The sequence below is a fragment of the Rhinoraja longicauda genome, chromosome 22 (genome assembly GCF_053455715.1).
Source record: "Rhinoraja longicauda isolate Sanriku21f chromosome 22, sRhiLon1.1, whole genome shotgun sequence".
NCBI classification, from domain to species: Eukaryota; Metazoa; Chordata; class Chondrichthyes; order Rajiformes; family Arhynchobatidae; genus Rhinoraja; species Rhinoraja longicauda.
Genome location: NC_135974.1, coordinates 9,916,798 through 9,934,678, shown reverse-complemented (window position 1 = coordinate 9,934,678; position 17,881 = coordinate 9,916,798). Strand labels below are relative to the sequence as shown.

General features: G+C 41.4%; 3 protein-coding genes across 10 annotated transcripts in view; 2 read left to right on the top strand and 1 right to left on the bottom strand.

Annotated features, from left to right (window-relative positions):
- Window positions 1–3,612, top strand: part of lsm14b (LSM family member 14B) — a 28,453-nt gene extending 24,841 nt beyond the window's left edge. For both annotated transcript variants that reach the window (XM_078418721.1, XM_078418720.1), the window contains one exon: window positions 1,942–3,612. The gene's annotated coding sequence lies outside the window, so the exon portion shown is untranslated. The remainder of the gene's footprint in view (window positions 1–1,941) is intronic.
- Window positions 3,613–6,304: 2,692 nt separating this feature from the next.
- LOC144604384 (proteasome subunit alpha type-7-like) lies at window positions 6,305–15,262 on the bottom strand. Its single transcript, XM_078418719.1, has 7 exons — window positions 14,979–15,262; window positions 13,395–13,521; window positions 12,104–12,228; window positions 11,303–11,425; window positions 10,777–10,896; window positions 10,489–10,551; window positions 6,305–6,866 (listed from the first exon to the last, which is right to left on the bottom strand). The coding sequence occupies exons 1-7, from the start codon at window positions 15,078–15,080 to the stop codon at window positions 6,777–6,779; spliced, it is 750 nt and encodes a 249-aa protein (XP_078274845.1). The 5' UTR covers window positions 15,081–15,262; the 3' UTR covers window positions 6,305–6,776.
- Window positions 15,263–15,293: 31 nt separating this feature from the next.
- LOC144604383 (calcium-responsive transactivator-like) overlaps window positions 15,294–17,881 on the top strand; it is a 69,579-nt gene continuing 66,991 nt past the window's right edge. For 3 of the 7 annotated variants that reach the window (XM_078418712.1, XM_078418717.1, XM_078418711.1), the window contains exon 1: window positions 15,294–15,573. In XM_078418712.1, coding sequence (XP_078274838.1) covers window positions 15,505–15,573 — 69 coding nt within the window. In that variant the 5' untranslated portion in view covers window positions 15,294–15,504. Of the gene's footprint in view, window positions 15,574–16,518; window positions 16,904–17,881 lie in introns of those variants that run through there. The other 4 variants (XM_078418716.1, XM_078418713.1, XM_078418715.1 and 1 more) reach the window with 3 other exon arrangements.

The following is a 17,881-nucleotide window of genomic DNA, read 5'->3' as shown; positions in this document are numbered from 1 at the left end:
ACACAATCTCCCAAATGTTCTAGGGGCCGGAGAACCTAGGGTGATGGAGGAACTGAAGGAAATCCACATTAGGCAGGAAATGGTTTTGGGTAGACTGATGGGACTGAAGGCTGATAAATCCCCAGGGCCTGATGGTCTGCATCCCAGGGTACTTAAGGAGGTGGCTCTAGAAATAGTGGAAGCATTGGAGATCATTTTTCAATGTTCTATAGATTCAGGATCAGTTCCTGTGGATTGGAGGATAGCAAATGTTATCCCACTTTTTAAGAAAGGAGGGAGAGAGAAAACGGGTAATTATAGACCAGTTAGTCTGACATCAGTGGTGGGGAAGATGCTGGAGTCAATTATAAAAGACGAAATTGCTGAGCATTTGGATAGCAGTAACAGGATCATTCCGAGTCAGCATGGATTTATTAAGGGGAAATCATGCTTGACAAATCTACTGGAATTTTTTGAGGATGTAACTAGGAAAATTGACAGGGGAGAGTCAGTGGATGTGGTGTACCTCGACTTTCAGAAAGCCTTCGACAAGGTCCCACATAGGAGATTAGTGGGCAAAATTAGGGCACATGGTATTGGGGGTAGGGTACTGACATGGATAGAAAATTGGTTGACAGACAGAAAGCAAAGAGTGGGGATAAATGGGTCCCTTTCGGAATGGCAGGCAGTGACCAGTGGGGTATCGCAAGGTTCGGTGCTGGGACCCCAGCTATTTACGATATACATTAATGACTTAGACGAAGGGATTAAAAGTACCATTAGCAAATTTGCAGATGATACTAAGCTGGGGGGTAGTGTGAATTGTGAGGAAGATGCAATAAGGCTGCAGGGTGACTTGGACAGGTTGTGTGAGTGGGCGGATACATGGCAGATGCAGTTTAATGTAGATAAGTGTGAGGTTATTCACTTTGGAAGTAAGAATAGAAAGGCAGATTATTATCTGAATGGTGTCAAGTTAGGAGGAGGGGGAGTTCAACGAGATCTGGGTGTCCTAGTGCATCAGTCAATGAAAGGAAGCATGCAGGTACAGCAGGCAGTGAAGAAAGCCAATGGAATGTTGGCCTTCGTAACAAGAGGAGTTGAGTATAGGAGCAAAGAGGTCCTTCTACAGTTGTACCGGGCCCTGGTGAGACCGCACCTGGAGTACTGTGTGCAGTTTTGGTCTCCAAATTTGAGGAAGGATATTCTTGCTATGGAGGGCGTGCAGCGTAGGTTCACTAGGTTAATTCCCGGAATGGCGGGACTGTCGTATGTTGAAAGGCTGGAACGATTGGGCTTGTATACACTGGAATTTAGACGGATGAGGGGGGATCTTATTGAAACATATAAGATAATTAGGGGATTGGACACATTAGAGGCAGGAAACATGTTCCCAATGTTGGGGGAGTCCAGAACAAGGGGCCACAGTTTAAGAATAAGGGGTAGGCCATTTAGAACGGAGATGAGGAAGAACTTTTTCAGTCAGAGAGTGGTGAAGGTGTGGAATTCTCTGCCTCAGAAGGCAGTGGAGGCCAGTTCGTTGGATGCTTTCAAGAGAGAGCTGGATAGAGCTCTTAAGGATAGCGGAGTGAGGGGGTATGGGGAGAAGGCAGGAACGGGGTACTGATTGAGAGTGATCAGCCATGATCGCATTGAATGGCGGTGCTGGCTCGAAGGGCTGAATGGCCTACTCCTGCACCTATTGTCTATTTCGCTGTGTTTAAGTTAGCATAAACATTGATTACCGAGATCATTTTAAGTTGCAATGACATCACCAAATCGTATCTTACGATATTTGGCTTTTCCTTTGTGAAATGGATAAAATACTTAAATGCAGAGCACAGCATTGTTTCCTAAAGTATGCTTTTTGTATTACCTTGTATTTTTTTTAAGCAGGCATAGCTGAAGACATGGTAATTTTGTGCCTGCATCAGACTAATTCTGGTTTTTTTTTCATTTCAGAAACTGCTGAGAAGAGTGGGTTTTTTAAAAGTTTTGTGTGTGTGTATATGCACAAAAGAATTGGCACTACGCATGTTACTTGTGAACTAATGGAAATACATTTTTGTTTGAATAAACCCAAAGGAGTAACTGGCAAGCTAGTTGTAAAATACTGCTTCTGGTATTCTGTCAATTAAGTTTTGTATTGACGATTTGAGCTCCTTTATGCAGGAGATGAATGTTTTTTTTTTGGTTTAACTGTTTAACAGGTGAAGAAATAATTGTGTGAAACGGGATGGTTTACACAGTTGTGCAGGGAAAGCTTAATTTATTATTTTGAACAGTACTCTGTTCTAACTTGCTACATATAGTTAGGATTGATACCAACCTTCTATCAGCGTAAGAAAAATATCTTGTATCTTGAGTATATAAACATTTCTCACCCATGCAGATTAACACCAAATCCATATGGTACTGAAAGGTAAAACTTGTCTGTAATGAGGGTATAATGAATAATAGTAAACAGATATGGCATGAAGTTATCGTGCTTCTTGCCTGCACTTGGAATTGAGTAACTTTTTTTAAGCATCTTTCACAGTTTAAAACTTATTTGCTATATCCTTGTAATTGAAAGAATTGTGACCAATGGCTTATTTTCAAGTGCTTTCCTACGTTTACAAAGTTAGGAATTGCTTTTCATTTTAATCTTGTGTATTTGCAAGGGTGAAAATGACATTTAATCTTGCATTTGTCTGATACAGTATTTTATATTGGTACGATGTTCTGATTCCTGGAGATCTGTTATAGGTCAGCTGGCTTTATGCTTGTATAGTACTAAACTTGATTGCCTCAATTTCTTAGATTTCATCCAGTTCTGGTAGATTGTGGATTTATTTTTTAAAATAGAGCTGAATTTGCATCTGTGTGCTACAAGACTGCTTAGGAATGCTGATTTCCCAGAATTAATTATATTGTACCACTATAAAATACTACAAATGAACACAATTTGGAATCCATTTGGACATGAATGCCAGCTTAGATGGTGTAAATAATCACAACGGACTTTCATCAAGAAGCTTTCAACATGAGCCGCAGTATTTATTGATAATGAAGTTGGTGATAAGCTAATGAAAGCCAACTGCTAAGAAGAATTATTTCCATGCCATCGATTGATTCTTAACATTTCCTGGGATGTAGCATGTGCATAAGTATAGTTTATTTTTGTCTGGCAAACATCCAATTTATGAATGTGCCGGACTTGTATTTCTGTGAAACATTTGAGCTCTTTTCTCCATGCTATAAATACCAAGAATTGCATGGAATACCAGATATGAAACTCATTTGGACGTTCACTGCCGTATGCAGACTAAATAGTTATTTTGAAAAATGTACAGTAGTGATCTGTATAAAGCTAACATTTTGACCGATACCTACAGATGTTTGAATATGTTGTATAATTTTTTTTTCATTTAAAACATCTTGGCACTTGTTGATCTGGGAAGAGATCACTGCCTTTGGTGGATTAATTGTTCAGGATGCAAGCCTGTTACTGTGCACACTTTTTGAAATTTTGAAGACTGACATGTCACAAAGCCATGGTAACTGCACTCTTGTAGCAATAAATTGTGTGAAATACACTTTAACTAACATTGGGCAAATTTCCCAATGATTTAATAAATGATAAGCAAAGTGTTCTTGTCTTATTTTTAGGACTTTACCATGCTTAACCTAAAAGTTATTGCCTTTTTAGTGTCATTGATTGTAAATGTCCTCACAAAAGGCGAACCTTTTTGCTCTAGCTTCCTACTATACATCAATGCAATAGAGTTGTTCTAATTACATCTACAATAGGATGAGGCCCATTTTCTGTTGGATATCATCCGAGTTGCATTCCAGTTATCCATCTTTAAGTGGTTATGTATCTTTGTAGCTTTATTGCTGTGCATATGATTGGTAAAGGTTAAAAAAAGGGGGTCCACATTGGTTTGAATACTGTATTGGATTTGATCAAGAGAATGAATCCCAAACAAGTTTGAGATTAATTTTTTTAAATGTAGCTGGATTGGAGGTATGCCCATTTATTGTTGCAACAGAACTAGTTTGCTAATTTCCTTTGAGATTGGGACTCTGACCAAATCTAACTCTACATCTACATCTATGCCAACATTAACTGAAAGCATAAGAAACTGCAGAAACTGGAATCTTGAGTAAAACACAGTGCTGGCGGAACTCTGGGTCAGGCACTATCTGTGAAGGGAATGGATAATTGTAATATGGGGATAGAACTCTTCTTTAGTTCCACCAGCACTTTGTGTTTTGCCCAATATTAACTGGGCTGCCTTGTGAACAAACTAGCTAGGTGCAGTGGAATTCTTTGTTTTCGCATATAGTACACAAAAGCGTCGCCACCAAGGTGCTGACAAAGTTACAAAAAGCACGCGTCCCTTTGTCGTCATTCCCCCCCCACAGGGTTCCCTTTATTTCTTGGTGGAATGCTGAATGGACTGTAGTGGAAGTTAATTAAATCCTGAGACAGGAGTTCGATGTTCCGGCTTCCATAAATGAGGCTGAACAGACTTGGTCTCATCAGATCAATGCTCGTGGAGGGGAGAGGGAAAAGAGAAGTGGATGAAAGAGGCGTAGATTCCAAAGTTTATAACCTAAATATCAACATATCACTACTATTTATAAACATACTTTAATCCTTCCCTTGTTCTCACCTAGCAAACAGCTAACAGTGGCATGTTTCCTTTATCACTGTTGCTTTTTTGCATATCTTTCATTTGTTCTATATCTTTCTACATCACTGTCTATATCTCGTTTCCCTTTTCACTGACTCCTTTGAAGAAAGGTCTTGACCTGACATGTCACCCATTCCTTCTCTCCAGAGATGTTGCCTGTCCCGCTAAGTTACTGCAGCATTTTATGTCTGTCTTTAATCCTTCTCTTTGCTTTCAAACTCTTTAACTGCTGCCCAATTATGGTTTTGTTCTCATGCAATATTTAGTGCATGGTGATATATAAAATTAATATTGCTTATTTTGATACAACCAAAATTATAGCTAGTTTACATCCATTCTTGTCCATCGGTTTCTACTTCAATTGTTAAAGCCAATGCTACTGTTTGCATTTAGAAAATAATTTCCTGAAGGAATTGACTCACCACTGCTATTTCCACTACAGCATTGCCCCTATTGTAGCTTGTCAAAAGTAGGGTAAGATATCATGGTACTCTTTTTATTTTACATGTCCTGGTATATGCCAAGACCAAATTGACATCTTTTCAATTTGTGTTTCATTCTTATGTCAAAACAATTAGTTGTATCTACTGCCATATCTTCTAACTTGATCAAGGTGCACTTTCACCTCATGCACTTGAGAACTGAACATACAAAGAACTGCAGATGCTGGTTGACAACAAACAAAGTGCTGGTGTAACTCAGTGGGTTCAAGCACTATCTCTGAAGAACATAGGTGACATTTTGGGTCAGGATCCTTAAGACTGATTGGGGGGTTGGGTGTTGTTTGTAGGTTAGCTAACTAAAATTGGAGAATTCAATGTTCATACCACAGGGCAGTAAGCTACTTTAGTGCAATAAGAGGTGTAGATCCTCCACTTTGCATGGTTGGTCTCTTGCAACAGTGAGCCAGGATAGAAACGTTAGTGGGGAAGGGGAGTTAAATGGTTCACAACTGGGAGATTCAGCAGACCAAACGGCAGGACAGTTGCCAGTTTATATTTAACCTCATCTATTACACTCTGGATGAGACCAGAGTTTCACATGGAGCTCCTTTACCGTGAAGGACTGCTAGCATCCCTGGATGGATGGGGGTGGGGTATAGGGGTAGGTGTTACATCTGCCGTTGCAGGTTGAAGCAATTGGAGGGGGTGATTTGGGACAAGTAAACGGGAGTTGCCTCTGCAGAAGGTGGAAGGGAGTGGATGAGAAGTTGGAGCATGTCATGTTGGATGTGGAGGCTGGAGGAAAGCAAGAAGAGGACAAAGGTGACCGGGGGGGGGGTGTAACCATATTACTACAGAAAGGACAGCTCTGGTATCCTAGAATGGAAAGCTTCATCTTGTGGAGAAATGGAGAGCAGAGGTTACTATCTTTGCAAGAGGCAAGGTAGGTGAAGGTGCAGTCCAAATAACAAGTCTGGTTTTGTAGCAGATGTCAGGCAACAGACTGTCCCATGTGGATACTGATCAGATAATCAGAGGTTTCAAGAGATAATAATAATATATTTATTTTATATAGCGCCTTAACACATGCACAAAGCGCTTTACAAATACAATTAACATAGAAACAAACACAAACAGACAAACTATCCTGACGGAAAAGCGGCGAATAATCAACGCCAGCGTCCTCTGTCCAAATGAATTTGAGGACAGTGTGAAAGTTAGTGGCAAAGTTAATGAAAGCAATCATTTCTGTACATGTGCAGGAGGCAGCCCCAATGCAGTGGAGAGTTAGACAATAGGTGCAGGAGTAGGCCATTCGGCCCTTTGGGCTAGCACCATTTAATGTGATCATGGCTGATCATTCTCAATCAGTACCCCGTTCCTGCCTTCTCCCCATATCCCCTGTTGGGGGATGTTAGTGTACATTTGGGACAATAACATAACAAACAAAAAAAATAAGTTGAGGGCAAGGACAAATTCCACCAGCCAGAGCGGAGTGCAGAGGAGAGAAACTGATTTGGTCTTGTGATGAAGACAGAAAGCTTAAATTGTACTGAAACAAGTTAATTTCAAACAAATGTTCAGTTGGTTCACAATTGTTTATTCCAGTAATTATAGAAATGAGTAAAATACAGAATTCTCTGTTCAAAAGTTGTTTTTTTTTTAAAGTGCTTTAGGTTTTTGGTGCCTTTTTCTTTTCAGCTTCTTCCCGCTCTTTCTCAATTTCTGAAACGTGCATCTCAATTTCTTCTGGATTTAAGATCTACAAAAGAAAAAAATACCTGGAATTTAGCTGCATACAAATTGTATAGACAATTATAGTTCAACAGCTAGGATTATAGCAGGAAATCATAAGATATAAGACCTTTTAGGAGCAGGCTATTTCACTTTCAAGATTGTCTGAAACCTCAACTACCAATGGACGTTATTGCATTAAAAGTACTTTCTTAATTGAAATTTTGTTTTCAATTACTTAGACGGCAATAGATGGGTTGGTGAGCAAGTTTTCTAATGAAATTGTGTTCAGTTCTAGGCACCATGTTATAAGAAAGATGTCAAGCTGGAAAGTGTGAGCATTGAATATAAAAAGTTGTGATACAGCTCTAGAGGACATCGGTTAGGCTGCATTGAGTATTGCCTGCAGTTCTGGTCGCCTCCATTACAGAAAAGATGTGGAGGCTTTGGAGAGTTCAGAGGTTTACCAGAATATTGCCTGGACGTGAGGGTTTCAGCTACCTTTTCTCTGGAATGTCAGATGTTGAGGGGAGACTTGATAGAAGTACAGTGCCCTCCATGTTTGGGACAAATTTATTTATTTGTCTCTACTCCACAATTTGAGATTTGTAATAGAAAAATAAAATCACACGTGGTTAAAGTGCACATTGTCAGATTTTAATAAAGGCCATTTTTATACATTTCAGTTCCTCCATGTAGAAATTGTTTCTGTACATGTGTTTATACATAGTCCACCCATTTCAGGGCACCATAATGTTTGGAACACAGCAATGCCATATAAATTAACATAGTCATGTTTAGTATTTTGTTGCATATCCTTTGTATGTAATGACTGCTTGAAGTCTATGATTCATGGACATCACAAGTTGTTGGGTGTCTTCTCTGGTGATGCTCTGCCAGGCCTGTTTTGCAGCCATCTTTAGCTTATGCTTGTTTTGGGGGCTAGTCCCCTTTGGTTTTCTCTTCAGCATATAAACGGCTTGTTCAATTAGGTTCAGATTAGGTGATTGACTTGGCCATTCACGAATTGACCATTTTTTTAGCTTTGAAAAACTCCTTTGTTGCTTTCGAAGTATGTTTGGGATCATGGTCTTGCTGTAGAATGAACTGCCGGACAATGAGTTTTGAGGCATTTGTTTGAACATGAGCAGATAGGATGTGTCTATACTCTTCAGAATTCATTATGCTACTAACATCAGCAGTTGTATCATCAAAGAAGATAAGTGAGCCCGTATCTTCAGCAGCCATACATGCCAGGCCATAACACCCCCACCACCATGTTTCACAGATGAGATGGGAATATGCTTTAGATCTTGGGCAGTTCCTTCTCTTCTCCATACTTTGCTCTTGATAAAGGCTTCATCCTCGGCCCCATTCTCTTCTCTGTACATGGTCCCCTTCGACCAAATCATTCAAAGGCATGGCATTTCTTTCCACTGCTATGCAGATGACACAGCTTTATCTCCCCCTGAAACCCAACAACCGGTCAAATTTAATCAGCCTCATGCACTGCCTTGAGGACATAAAATGTTGGATGGCACAGAACTTCCTTCAACTAAATGAGAGCAAGTCTGAGGTCATCCTATTCGGAACTCCATCAAAACGATAACAGGCAGCCTTGGAAGCCTATCCTCCCTAATCAAACTGCATGTCAAAAACCTTGGCGTGATATTTGACTCTGCATTAAACTTTGACAAGCAAGTCAACGCTGTGGTAAAAGCCATCTTCTTCCAGCTTTGTACCATAGCTAAAATCAAACCATTCTTCCAATTTGAAGACCTTGAAAAAATCATCCACGCATTCATTTCCTCCCACCTAGACTACTGCAACTCCCTATACACTGGGATCAGTCAATCATCCCTGTCCCGCCTGCAATTGGTCCAAAACGCCGCAGCAAGACTCCTTTCGGGTACCCGTAAAAAGGACCATATCACCCCGATTCTGGCCTCTCTCCACTGGCTCCCAGTACAGAATCAAGGGATATGGCGCGCCCGCGCCCGCGCCCCCCCCCCCCCCCGCACATCAAAAATCTTCTAACCCACCACTCTATCTCCAGGTCCCTCAGGTCGGCTGACTTGGGGCTAACGATTATCCTACGGTCTAGGCTTAAGCTCAGGGGTGACCGCGCTTTTGAGTTGCAGCACCTAGACTGGAACACACAGCATCCCTCTCCCCATCAGAACTGCCCCCTCCCTCGACTCCTTTAAGTCCAGGCTCAAAACCTATTTCTACTCCCTTGCGTTTGAGGCCCTCTGAGGGGGCGCTGTGAACTGTTTATGTATGTGTTGTTATGTTTGTGTGCCATTGTATGTTCTTTTTTAGTACCTGCACTGATGTACAGCACATTAGTCAACGCGGGTTGTTTTTAAATGTGCTATACAATTAAAATTTACTTACTTGACCCCCCTTCCACCCATTCGAACCCCCCCTCAACGCAGCTTAAAATTCCTCCGTGCGAGGGGGGGAGAGGAAGGCACTGAGCACGGCACTCCCGTTTGTCGGGCGGGTGCCGCCCCCCTCCCCTCTCGGAGCGGGAGAGGCGACTACACCTCCCGGCGGTCAGCGCTGCCCGATCGGAGGAATGTCAGCCTCCTGGCGGTCAGCGCTGCCCGCTCGGAGGAATGTCAGGCGCGAGGCATGCTGCGACGGGCGCATTAGTTAAGGGGGGAGCGCATTAGTTAATGGTCCGGGGGGGCGAGAGCAAGCTGATCTCTTGAAGACGTGCGGGTCCCATTGTGACGTCACATGCTGAAGACCTTCAAGAAATGGGTTATAAAGGAGATTTTTAAACTTTAAAATCTCTCAAGCTTTAAAAATATAGCTTCAATTTAAATGAGAGTTGTTACATAATATGCGCAGGATAATGGTGAGTAACGTGGGCCAAAATCGGGCGCTACGGTGTACCGTTTTGGCTGTGCGAACCACAAAAGTCATGCTGCACTCATACACACAGTTTTAGTAACATACTAGACAAAGTGGACCCGTTGGGCCCAAACCTCTCCTGCATTGGTGCAGCACCCTGTCCCCCTCCCCTCCTCCTTTTAAACTTAAAAATGTGAACAACTTTAAAAATATAACACTGATTTCAATAAAACTACATGCATTATCACTAAAGTGGCAATGGTGAGTAAGGTGGGCCTAAAATTGTCGCTATCGTGTACCGTTTTGGCTGAAGTTCAGTCACAAACAAGATAACAAACGAGAGTTTTAGCATATAGATTTAAGAGTTCTCAGAATGCGCAAATTTGGCTGGTCATCTATATTGCTGAAATTAGTCCCAGACACCAGAAATTATTTAGAATTGAATTTATTGAAAATTTGATTGTAATGGCTGGATTTCTGCAGGGAGCTCACTTTTTGGAGAGTAATATTTTATTTTGCGGCAAATTGGACTGTTGTGCTGTACAAATTTACCACGGTAACTTTGCACTGGCAGTTACCCCTAATAGGGCATTACCCCTAATGTAATACTCAAATAAATCAAGGGCGACTGCCAGTAACTATTAAAATTGTAATGTTGTAAACATTTAAAGTGGCTGGGCTAACTTTAAATTGTCATATTAACCCATCAATAGGAAAACAGGAATGGATAGAGATTTAAACAGTCAAAGAATAAAATGGCTATTTCATTGCAGTGCCGATGACATTACCCTTAAGAGTTGTCCATGCTTCATCACCGCCAGTTCAATGTGTTTTCCTCCTGATTGTACAACCTGAAGAAAATGGAGTTGAAGTAAGCTATTTTACTCCTCTATTAATAGAACTGTGAATGACCAAAATTCATACAGATTAAACATCTGGAACCATAAATAGATTGAGTCAATACTGATAGGAATACAAGCTAGAATAAAAGTTTTGAACTTATTTGATCAGTGATACTTTACAGTGCTGCAATAATTGATACTATAACTCCATTGATTTTCACTGAAATAATTTACCTCCAATAAAGCCTTGATGGCAAGTTTAATGGTATTGCTGTCTGTGGCAGTGGCCTCTTCAGTGTAGTTTTTCTCCAAGAATTCTCGGACAGTCTTTGCACTTCTTCCTATGGCATTGGCCTGAATGTAAAACATGCATGAAATTTGTACTTACTGTTCAGGTGACAAACATAAAAGTTTTTTTAAAAACTTAGGTTAAATTGTTTGTGCTATTTGAAAAACTAACGCATTTACATTGTTGAACTTTCTATCTTCTGTTTGGTATTATACAGAAATCCTTTCTGGTGATCTAGATGGATTAGCATACGAATTTTTCATCTCGCATTTGTATCCAGCCCAGATGGATGGCAATGAATTCCTCTCTAAGTGTCTAGCAACAATGCACTTCACCTAGTATATTAAAAAATAGTTAGCATAAGTAAGACCTCTCACAATGCTCAAGGAATAGTGTACTAATAAATACAAATGGCCATCTTTCAATAAAAAAAAGTTATACTTGGGGCATCAAAGTTTGCAAACTATTTACCTTCCATTCATGATAGGTCCCCGATGGATCAGTTTGATAAAGTCTTGGCGCTCCATCAAAGTCAAAACCCACAATCAGCGCAGAAATCCCAAACGGTCGGCGCCCATTACTTTGTGTGTAACGCTGCAAACAGTTTGGAAAATGCAGGTCACTGTACATCCCAATTCTGAAATATCTGTGTAAAATGTCTTTATCCTTTAACAAATTTAAAGTGGTATAATAAAACAAAGCAGTTCAAACGTGGCATACTAGAATTGGCAGCAGTGCAGAGAAAATTGTACGCTGTAAGCAGATGGGAGACCGTAAAAGAGGGAATGACTGAGGAGTAAGTTTGAGTTTACTTTAGTTTAAAGACACAGCATGGAAACAGCCCCAACAAGTGCATGCTGACCACCCATTTAAACTAGTTCTATGTTATCACACTTTCACATCCACTCCCTACACGTTATAAATTTATAGAGGCTTGTTAACCAAAATCTGTATGTCTTTGGGATGTGGGAGGAAACGGGAGAATGTGCAGACTTCTCAGACAACACCCAAGGACAAAAATCGAATGGTCTCTGCCATTGAGGCAGCAACTCTACCAGCTGTGTCACTACCACCCTGCCAGTCTCTCAAAGTAAAAAGTCAAATTTAATTTTCTTTCACAAATCCCACAATTTACCCATGGCGTCAAGATGCAAATGATATTTTATGGTTTTGAGTATTATGGCAGAACATTCTAGCTCTACAAGGTAACACATTTTTTTTCTCCACTTATACAGAGCAAATTTAAGCTAATATAATGATGTATGAATTTACCTGTTTCAAACTGGCAATAAAGCGTGTGATGTATTCAACCGTGACTGGATCCTCTACAGTGAGTCTATGGCTTTGACACTCCACACGAGCTCTATTTATCACTATCCGGGCATCAGCTGTGAGTCCTACCATAATAAAGGATATTGAGAGACAACATTTATGTCACACTGAGGATGATATCAAGTCAAATTTATTTATTTGTCACATACACATACACGATGTGCAGTGAAATGAAAGTGGCAATGCCTGCGGGTTGTGCACAAAAAGAATTACAGTTACAGCATATAAATAAAGTTAATAAGTTACTAGTAGTGTCGACAAAAATTTAGTCTCTGGGGTTATAAAAGTTGACAGTCCTGATGGCCTGTGGGAAGAAGCTCCGTCTCATCCTCTCCGTTTTCACAGCGTGACAGCGGAGGCATTTGCCTGATCGTAGCATCTGGAACAGTCCGTTACTGGGGTGGCGGCAGGGGTCCCTCATGATCTTGCTTGCTCTGGATCTGCACCTCCTGATGTATAGGTCCTGCAGGGGGACGAGTGTAGTTCCCATGGTGCGTTCTGCCGAACGCACTACTCTCTGCAGGGCCGTCCTGGGCAGAGCTGTTCCCAAACCAGACTGTAATGTTGCCGGACAGCTCCAGAGTAGAAGCAATGAAGGATCCTCAGAGACACTCTGAATTTCCTCAGTTGTCTAAGGTGGTAAAGGCGCTGCTTAGCCTTACCCACCAGTGCGGCAATGTGCGTTGCCCACGTCAGATCCTCTGTGATGCGGACTCCCAAGTATTTAAAACTGCTCACCCTATCCACAATAGACCCATTTATCTCCAGTGGCGTGTACGTCCTTGGATGTTTAGCCCTTCTGAAGTCCACAATCAGCTCCTTTGTTTTCCTATTGAGCACTGATAAAATATAATAAGCCCTTCACTGAGCTATTCGTGTCCACTTTTGGTTTTGTTAAAAAGGTGCCTCTAAACAAGTTCTAAGTGTTAACAGATCCACCAAGAAGACTTGATTATTTTAAAAATACATCATTTAACAAAGAGCTAAGATAAAGAATTACACTGAACAAACCAGATCCAATTTCCACCAACTCAACATTTCACAAGTAGCAGATCATTATTTCTCCTGCATCCAGTAATAAGACTAAGAATGCAGCGATTTCTCCAACTATTGGATGAAGTGAGCAGTAATTCATCATAGAAAAAAGCTGTAAGATTCTGGAAAAAAAACCAGAAGAGATATTCAACAAGGTTTCAAAGATTAAATCATCCCATTCAACATTAGAACCAACCTGCAAAGGCCATACAAACGTTGTCATCCAGTACACAGATCTTCCTTACAGTTCTTTGATCTTGCAATTTAGCTACAGATTTTTTTTCCACTCCAAGGACAACAATTCCTTTTCCTCGCACACTAACCTATTGCGTGAAAGATCAAAGTATTAGTCTAAAAAATGGTATTGCGATTATACGTACTGGCAAAAATGCAATTTGACTAAAATAAAGTTTATTGTACAATATTGCAAACACTTAACTACAGAACTCTTTAGTGTCTGTAGTTACACATATTATATCTCCTTGGAATCACACTGCTTCTTTTCTAAAGAGTACTGATTTTTAAAAAAAATACAGTCTTGAAGTATTTTAATTCAACATTAAAAGAAAAGATTGGATTTATTAGTTAATCAGTGACTTTAAATTATATTTTCACATACAGAAATATTGCTAAGAGATGAATGAGGATGTGCAAAAGTTATTTTTTATTGATAAAGAGTCAAATGTTGTATCAGGTAAAATATAGTGAAAGGTGCGCAATTAATAAATGACGCAGACCATCTCTAAATGAAATATTTATTGGGATATTAGAGACTTGAAAATAAAGGAGCTTTGATTCAGAAAGCATTTGTTTTCTGATTTGTACATCTAAAATATGAAAAGGTGAACAGTAAACAATAATACTACAAAATTACATTTTCATTATCTTGCAATACTATTGTTAAAGAATACTACAAAATTATGGAGTCTGAAAAAGGGTCTCGACCGGAAACGTCACCTATCCATGTTCTCCAGAGATGCTGCCTGACCCGCTGAGTTACTCCAGCACTTCGTCTTTATTTTGAAAACCAACATCTATCTGCAGTTCCTTGCTTCTACTAGAAAATTGTTCTCAGTAAAATAATTTTGCAAATATATTGCTTAACATTAGCAAAAGTAGATTTGTTATTTATAACATTTTGCAATTATAAACAAAGTCAAGCATCACTGACGACTGCATGCGAGCATTATGTAGAGCGTTGGAATTCCAGCGGCTACACGGACGTACCCTGCAAACGGGGGGGGGGGGGGGGGTGGCCATGATAGCAGACAAGGCATCTAAACTTCAAACCGACGGGAACCAGATCTCAATGTGTTTTCAAAAAAATACGAAACAGAAACAAGATCAATTGCAAAGGTTAGAAGTAGATAAAGCTGATGTAGTTCGGGCTGCGAGCGCTGGAGGAGCCCGGGTACCACGACGCCTTCCCTTGCAAAGTCACTCATCTGCAAGTACAGTTGGCAACAAATAAGCAAGTTGCAGGGTTCCGGGTGGGGATAGGGTTGTAACTCATTCAGCAGTTTGGTCGCTATAAATCCAAGCCTGTCCTGAAGAGTTGCAGGACAATACAAAAGTCACAGTGACTCTGCAGTTGAGTCTTTCCTGCTGGATTTTGCAAAGCTGTTCCGGCAGTAGAAAAGTAAAAGGAATAGGCCCAAATCCTGCCCCATGTCCTCGCTTCACGTTGGAGCAAATGAATGCCCCGGGACCCGCCTGACGAGAGCCCCCGGGGGAAGGGGGGGTATATGTGTGAGTGACCGATCAGTTCCCGGGTACTCACCGCGGCCGAGCCTTTCTTCACCGCCTCCTGTGCGTACTCCACCTGGAAGAGGTGGCCGTCCGGGGAGAAGACGGTGATGGCGCGGTCGTAGCTGGCGCTCATGGCGGGCGGGAGGGCGGGCGAGCGGACGAAAAGAGGCGGCGCGAAACCCGAGTCAAACTTCAACCGCCGCGGCCCGGGCACGCGAGCAGGGCGAGCGATCAACCGACACACTCGACAGCAGCGCGAGAGCGAAAGTGAAATCAAGCCGCGGTCCCCGGGCCGCCCCTACAATCGTCGAATCATCCCGCCCCTTCCGCTTCGGCGCTGACCACTCGCTGCGCAGGGGGAGGGAAGGAGGAGGCGGCTGGTGTAGCGGGAGGTGGAGCCTCCAGCCGCCCGTTCGCTCCGCAGCTGCAGCCGCTGTTCCGCAACTGCCCGTCCGCACGCTGCCGGTGCAGCCATCCGCAATCACTGCTGGCACCGCTTCTCCCTTCGTGTCAGCGTCGTCGGGAAAATACAAGCGAACTTGTGGAAAACAACCGTCATGTCCGTGGCCTTTGCATCAGCTCGCCAGCGGGGGAAAGGGGAGGTCACTCAAGCTACCATTCAAAAGGTAAACGTCTTATTATTTATATGTCATCCAGTTATCCCTGGCTTGGCGGAAAGAAAAACCTGCAATGATTCATTGAAAATGTAATGCCTTGTTGTGAATGCAATTTGGCAATTATCATTTATTCTGCAGATGAAATGTGCTATTTCCTTCAGTTTTGAAATGCAGGATTTGATCTTTTCAGATCCTGATTGGGGACAGTAGTCATTTCCAACCCCCCCCCCCCCCCCCCCCCCCAAACTCTCAGGATTGTGAATGCAGCAGCTCTGAACAAAGCAAGGTGTGATAGTGCAGACACATGGGGCAACGTAGGTTAAGGAGCCAGTGCATCGTTTAATTTCAATTTTATGATGGAAACAATTTTCATCCTTTGTGCTTGCAAAAACAAAATCGCTGATCACATCTACTTAACCAAACGATTGCATCCTTATTGTTAACAGGTGCGCGTTCGTCTAAAATAATGGCAAATGTGCAGTTACTAATATTGCCCATTACAGCCAACAAACGAATCAACGATGTATATATTGCACTTCTTCCGAAAGCAGATGCAAATCTGAAGAAAAAAAAATCCCTACGTATTTTTAATTTATTTATTGAACGTATAAGGTGGATAGGATGCCAATGGGGTGGATAGGACGTAATCAGTGATTGTCTAATAAAAGTGCTACTTTCGTGAGGAATGGAAACGTTAAAATGGTGAAGGAGGTTGTGTGCTTTTTGTTGATTTATATAAAAATGTCAAGAGAACGCAACGGCCGTCCTAAGTAATGAACTGAAACTTGCAATTTGTGATAGTTTAACAATTCTTGCAAATGGAGTTGATTTTTTTAAGAAAGACAGAGTCGTGTTCATGGTGCTGATGATGACAGCTTCTTGCAACCTCGGGTTCTTGACTCTTTGGCTGCCCGTGAGGATGTAGTGGGCAGCGAAGCGTTTGATTTTTGATTCGTCGTCCCCCCCGATTGCGATGCAATTCGCCAAACTTTATCCAGATGGTGCCTAGCGTTGAGTTCTCTGACATTGATGGTAGGGGAGAAGCTGGAACCGGTAAATGGAGTGGAGGGGTTTGAGGATTGGCGATGGTAGGGAAATGATGGTAGTTTAGCGGATTAATCATGGCGAAGAAGAAAAGGTGTCAGTGCAAACAGCAATCAACATCTCATCAGCATCCTGCTCAGCAAACCATCGTGCTGCCATCCGATGGACAGGAAGCATTGTTGCTAAACATCCAGCACTTCGCATCTGTCTCTGTCACTGCCGAGGAAACGACCGCGCTCATGCTAACTGCGTTGCAAATATTTGCCACGAATTGGCCTCTAAATGCGTGTAACTGGTTAAGTAGATCAATATCTTGCTTCATGTCAACTGTAACGGGATTGAACTAATTATTTTCGATGATCGGGCGGGGGGTGGGGGTACCTTCTGCATATCGGAGCACAAAGAGATAAAATGGCAAATTGAAAAGGATGCTCATCTCCTTTCACATTGTATGTGCGGAAATATTTTCGGACCCACGATTTGGCCAAGTAGCCACCAGTGTTAGCACGATTTCACTCCCTCTTTCGGTAGCTTTCTGCCATCTTGCTTTTGCTGGGAGAAATGGCAAATGAATAGGGGGAGTTTTAAAGAAGTCAATCGCATATAATTCGCATCCATTTAATTTTCTATGTTAAAATAACATTAAAACCTAGCTTTGTAAACAACCATGTGTAGGAGAATGGGAGGAGATGTCCTCTTGAAATTAGAAGTTAAATACCAAAACAAATAATTAAAGTTTTATGATTTATTTGTACGTGTATATAAAATTAGAACGAGTGTTTACTTTTACATAACTGCTTGATATTTTTTCCTCTCTTCCTAACTCCACTCAACGAGCAGCTATTTTATTGAAAGGTCTTAATAGGCTAGTTCTCCAGAGTAAAATGTTGAAAATGTACCCACTGAGAAAGTAGATTTTATTGTGAGCAATTTGTTTTTATATTTATGTCAATGGACCAAATCATTTACTTGAAGGGATAACTGATATTCAAATAAAGTAATAGTAGGTGGGACCAAGACGTTTATTTTAAAATCTAGCATTAATGGAAGTTGAAAGCTTGCAAACTCTAAGTATTGAATAATTAGCAAGAATATACATTTACAATTTTTGACTTGGCTCATAGAATCACCTACAGTTGGTTATCACTAAAATACATGTTGACCCTGAGAGTGTATATACTGTACTAGATGTTGGCTATCTGTCACAGCCCAATGGTCCCAGCTTCCAACAAAAACGAATTGGCTTGCTCTCAACTAATTCTATTGCCAAAGC

Coding starts and splice junctions, on each gene's coding strand:
- LOC144604384 (XM_078418719.1), bottom strand. CDS start 15,080: ATGAGCGCCAGCTACGACCGCGCCATCACCGTCTTCTCCCCGGACGGC. Junction 12,229..13,394: donor CGTTTGTATGGCCTTTGCAG/GTTGGTTCTAAT, acceptor TTATTATGGTAG/GACTCACAGCTGATGCCCGG. Junction 11,426..12,103: donor TTATTGCCAGTTTGAAACAG/GTAAATTCATAC, acceptor AACTGTTTGCAG/CGTTACACACAAAGTAATGG.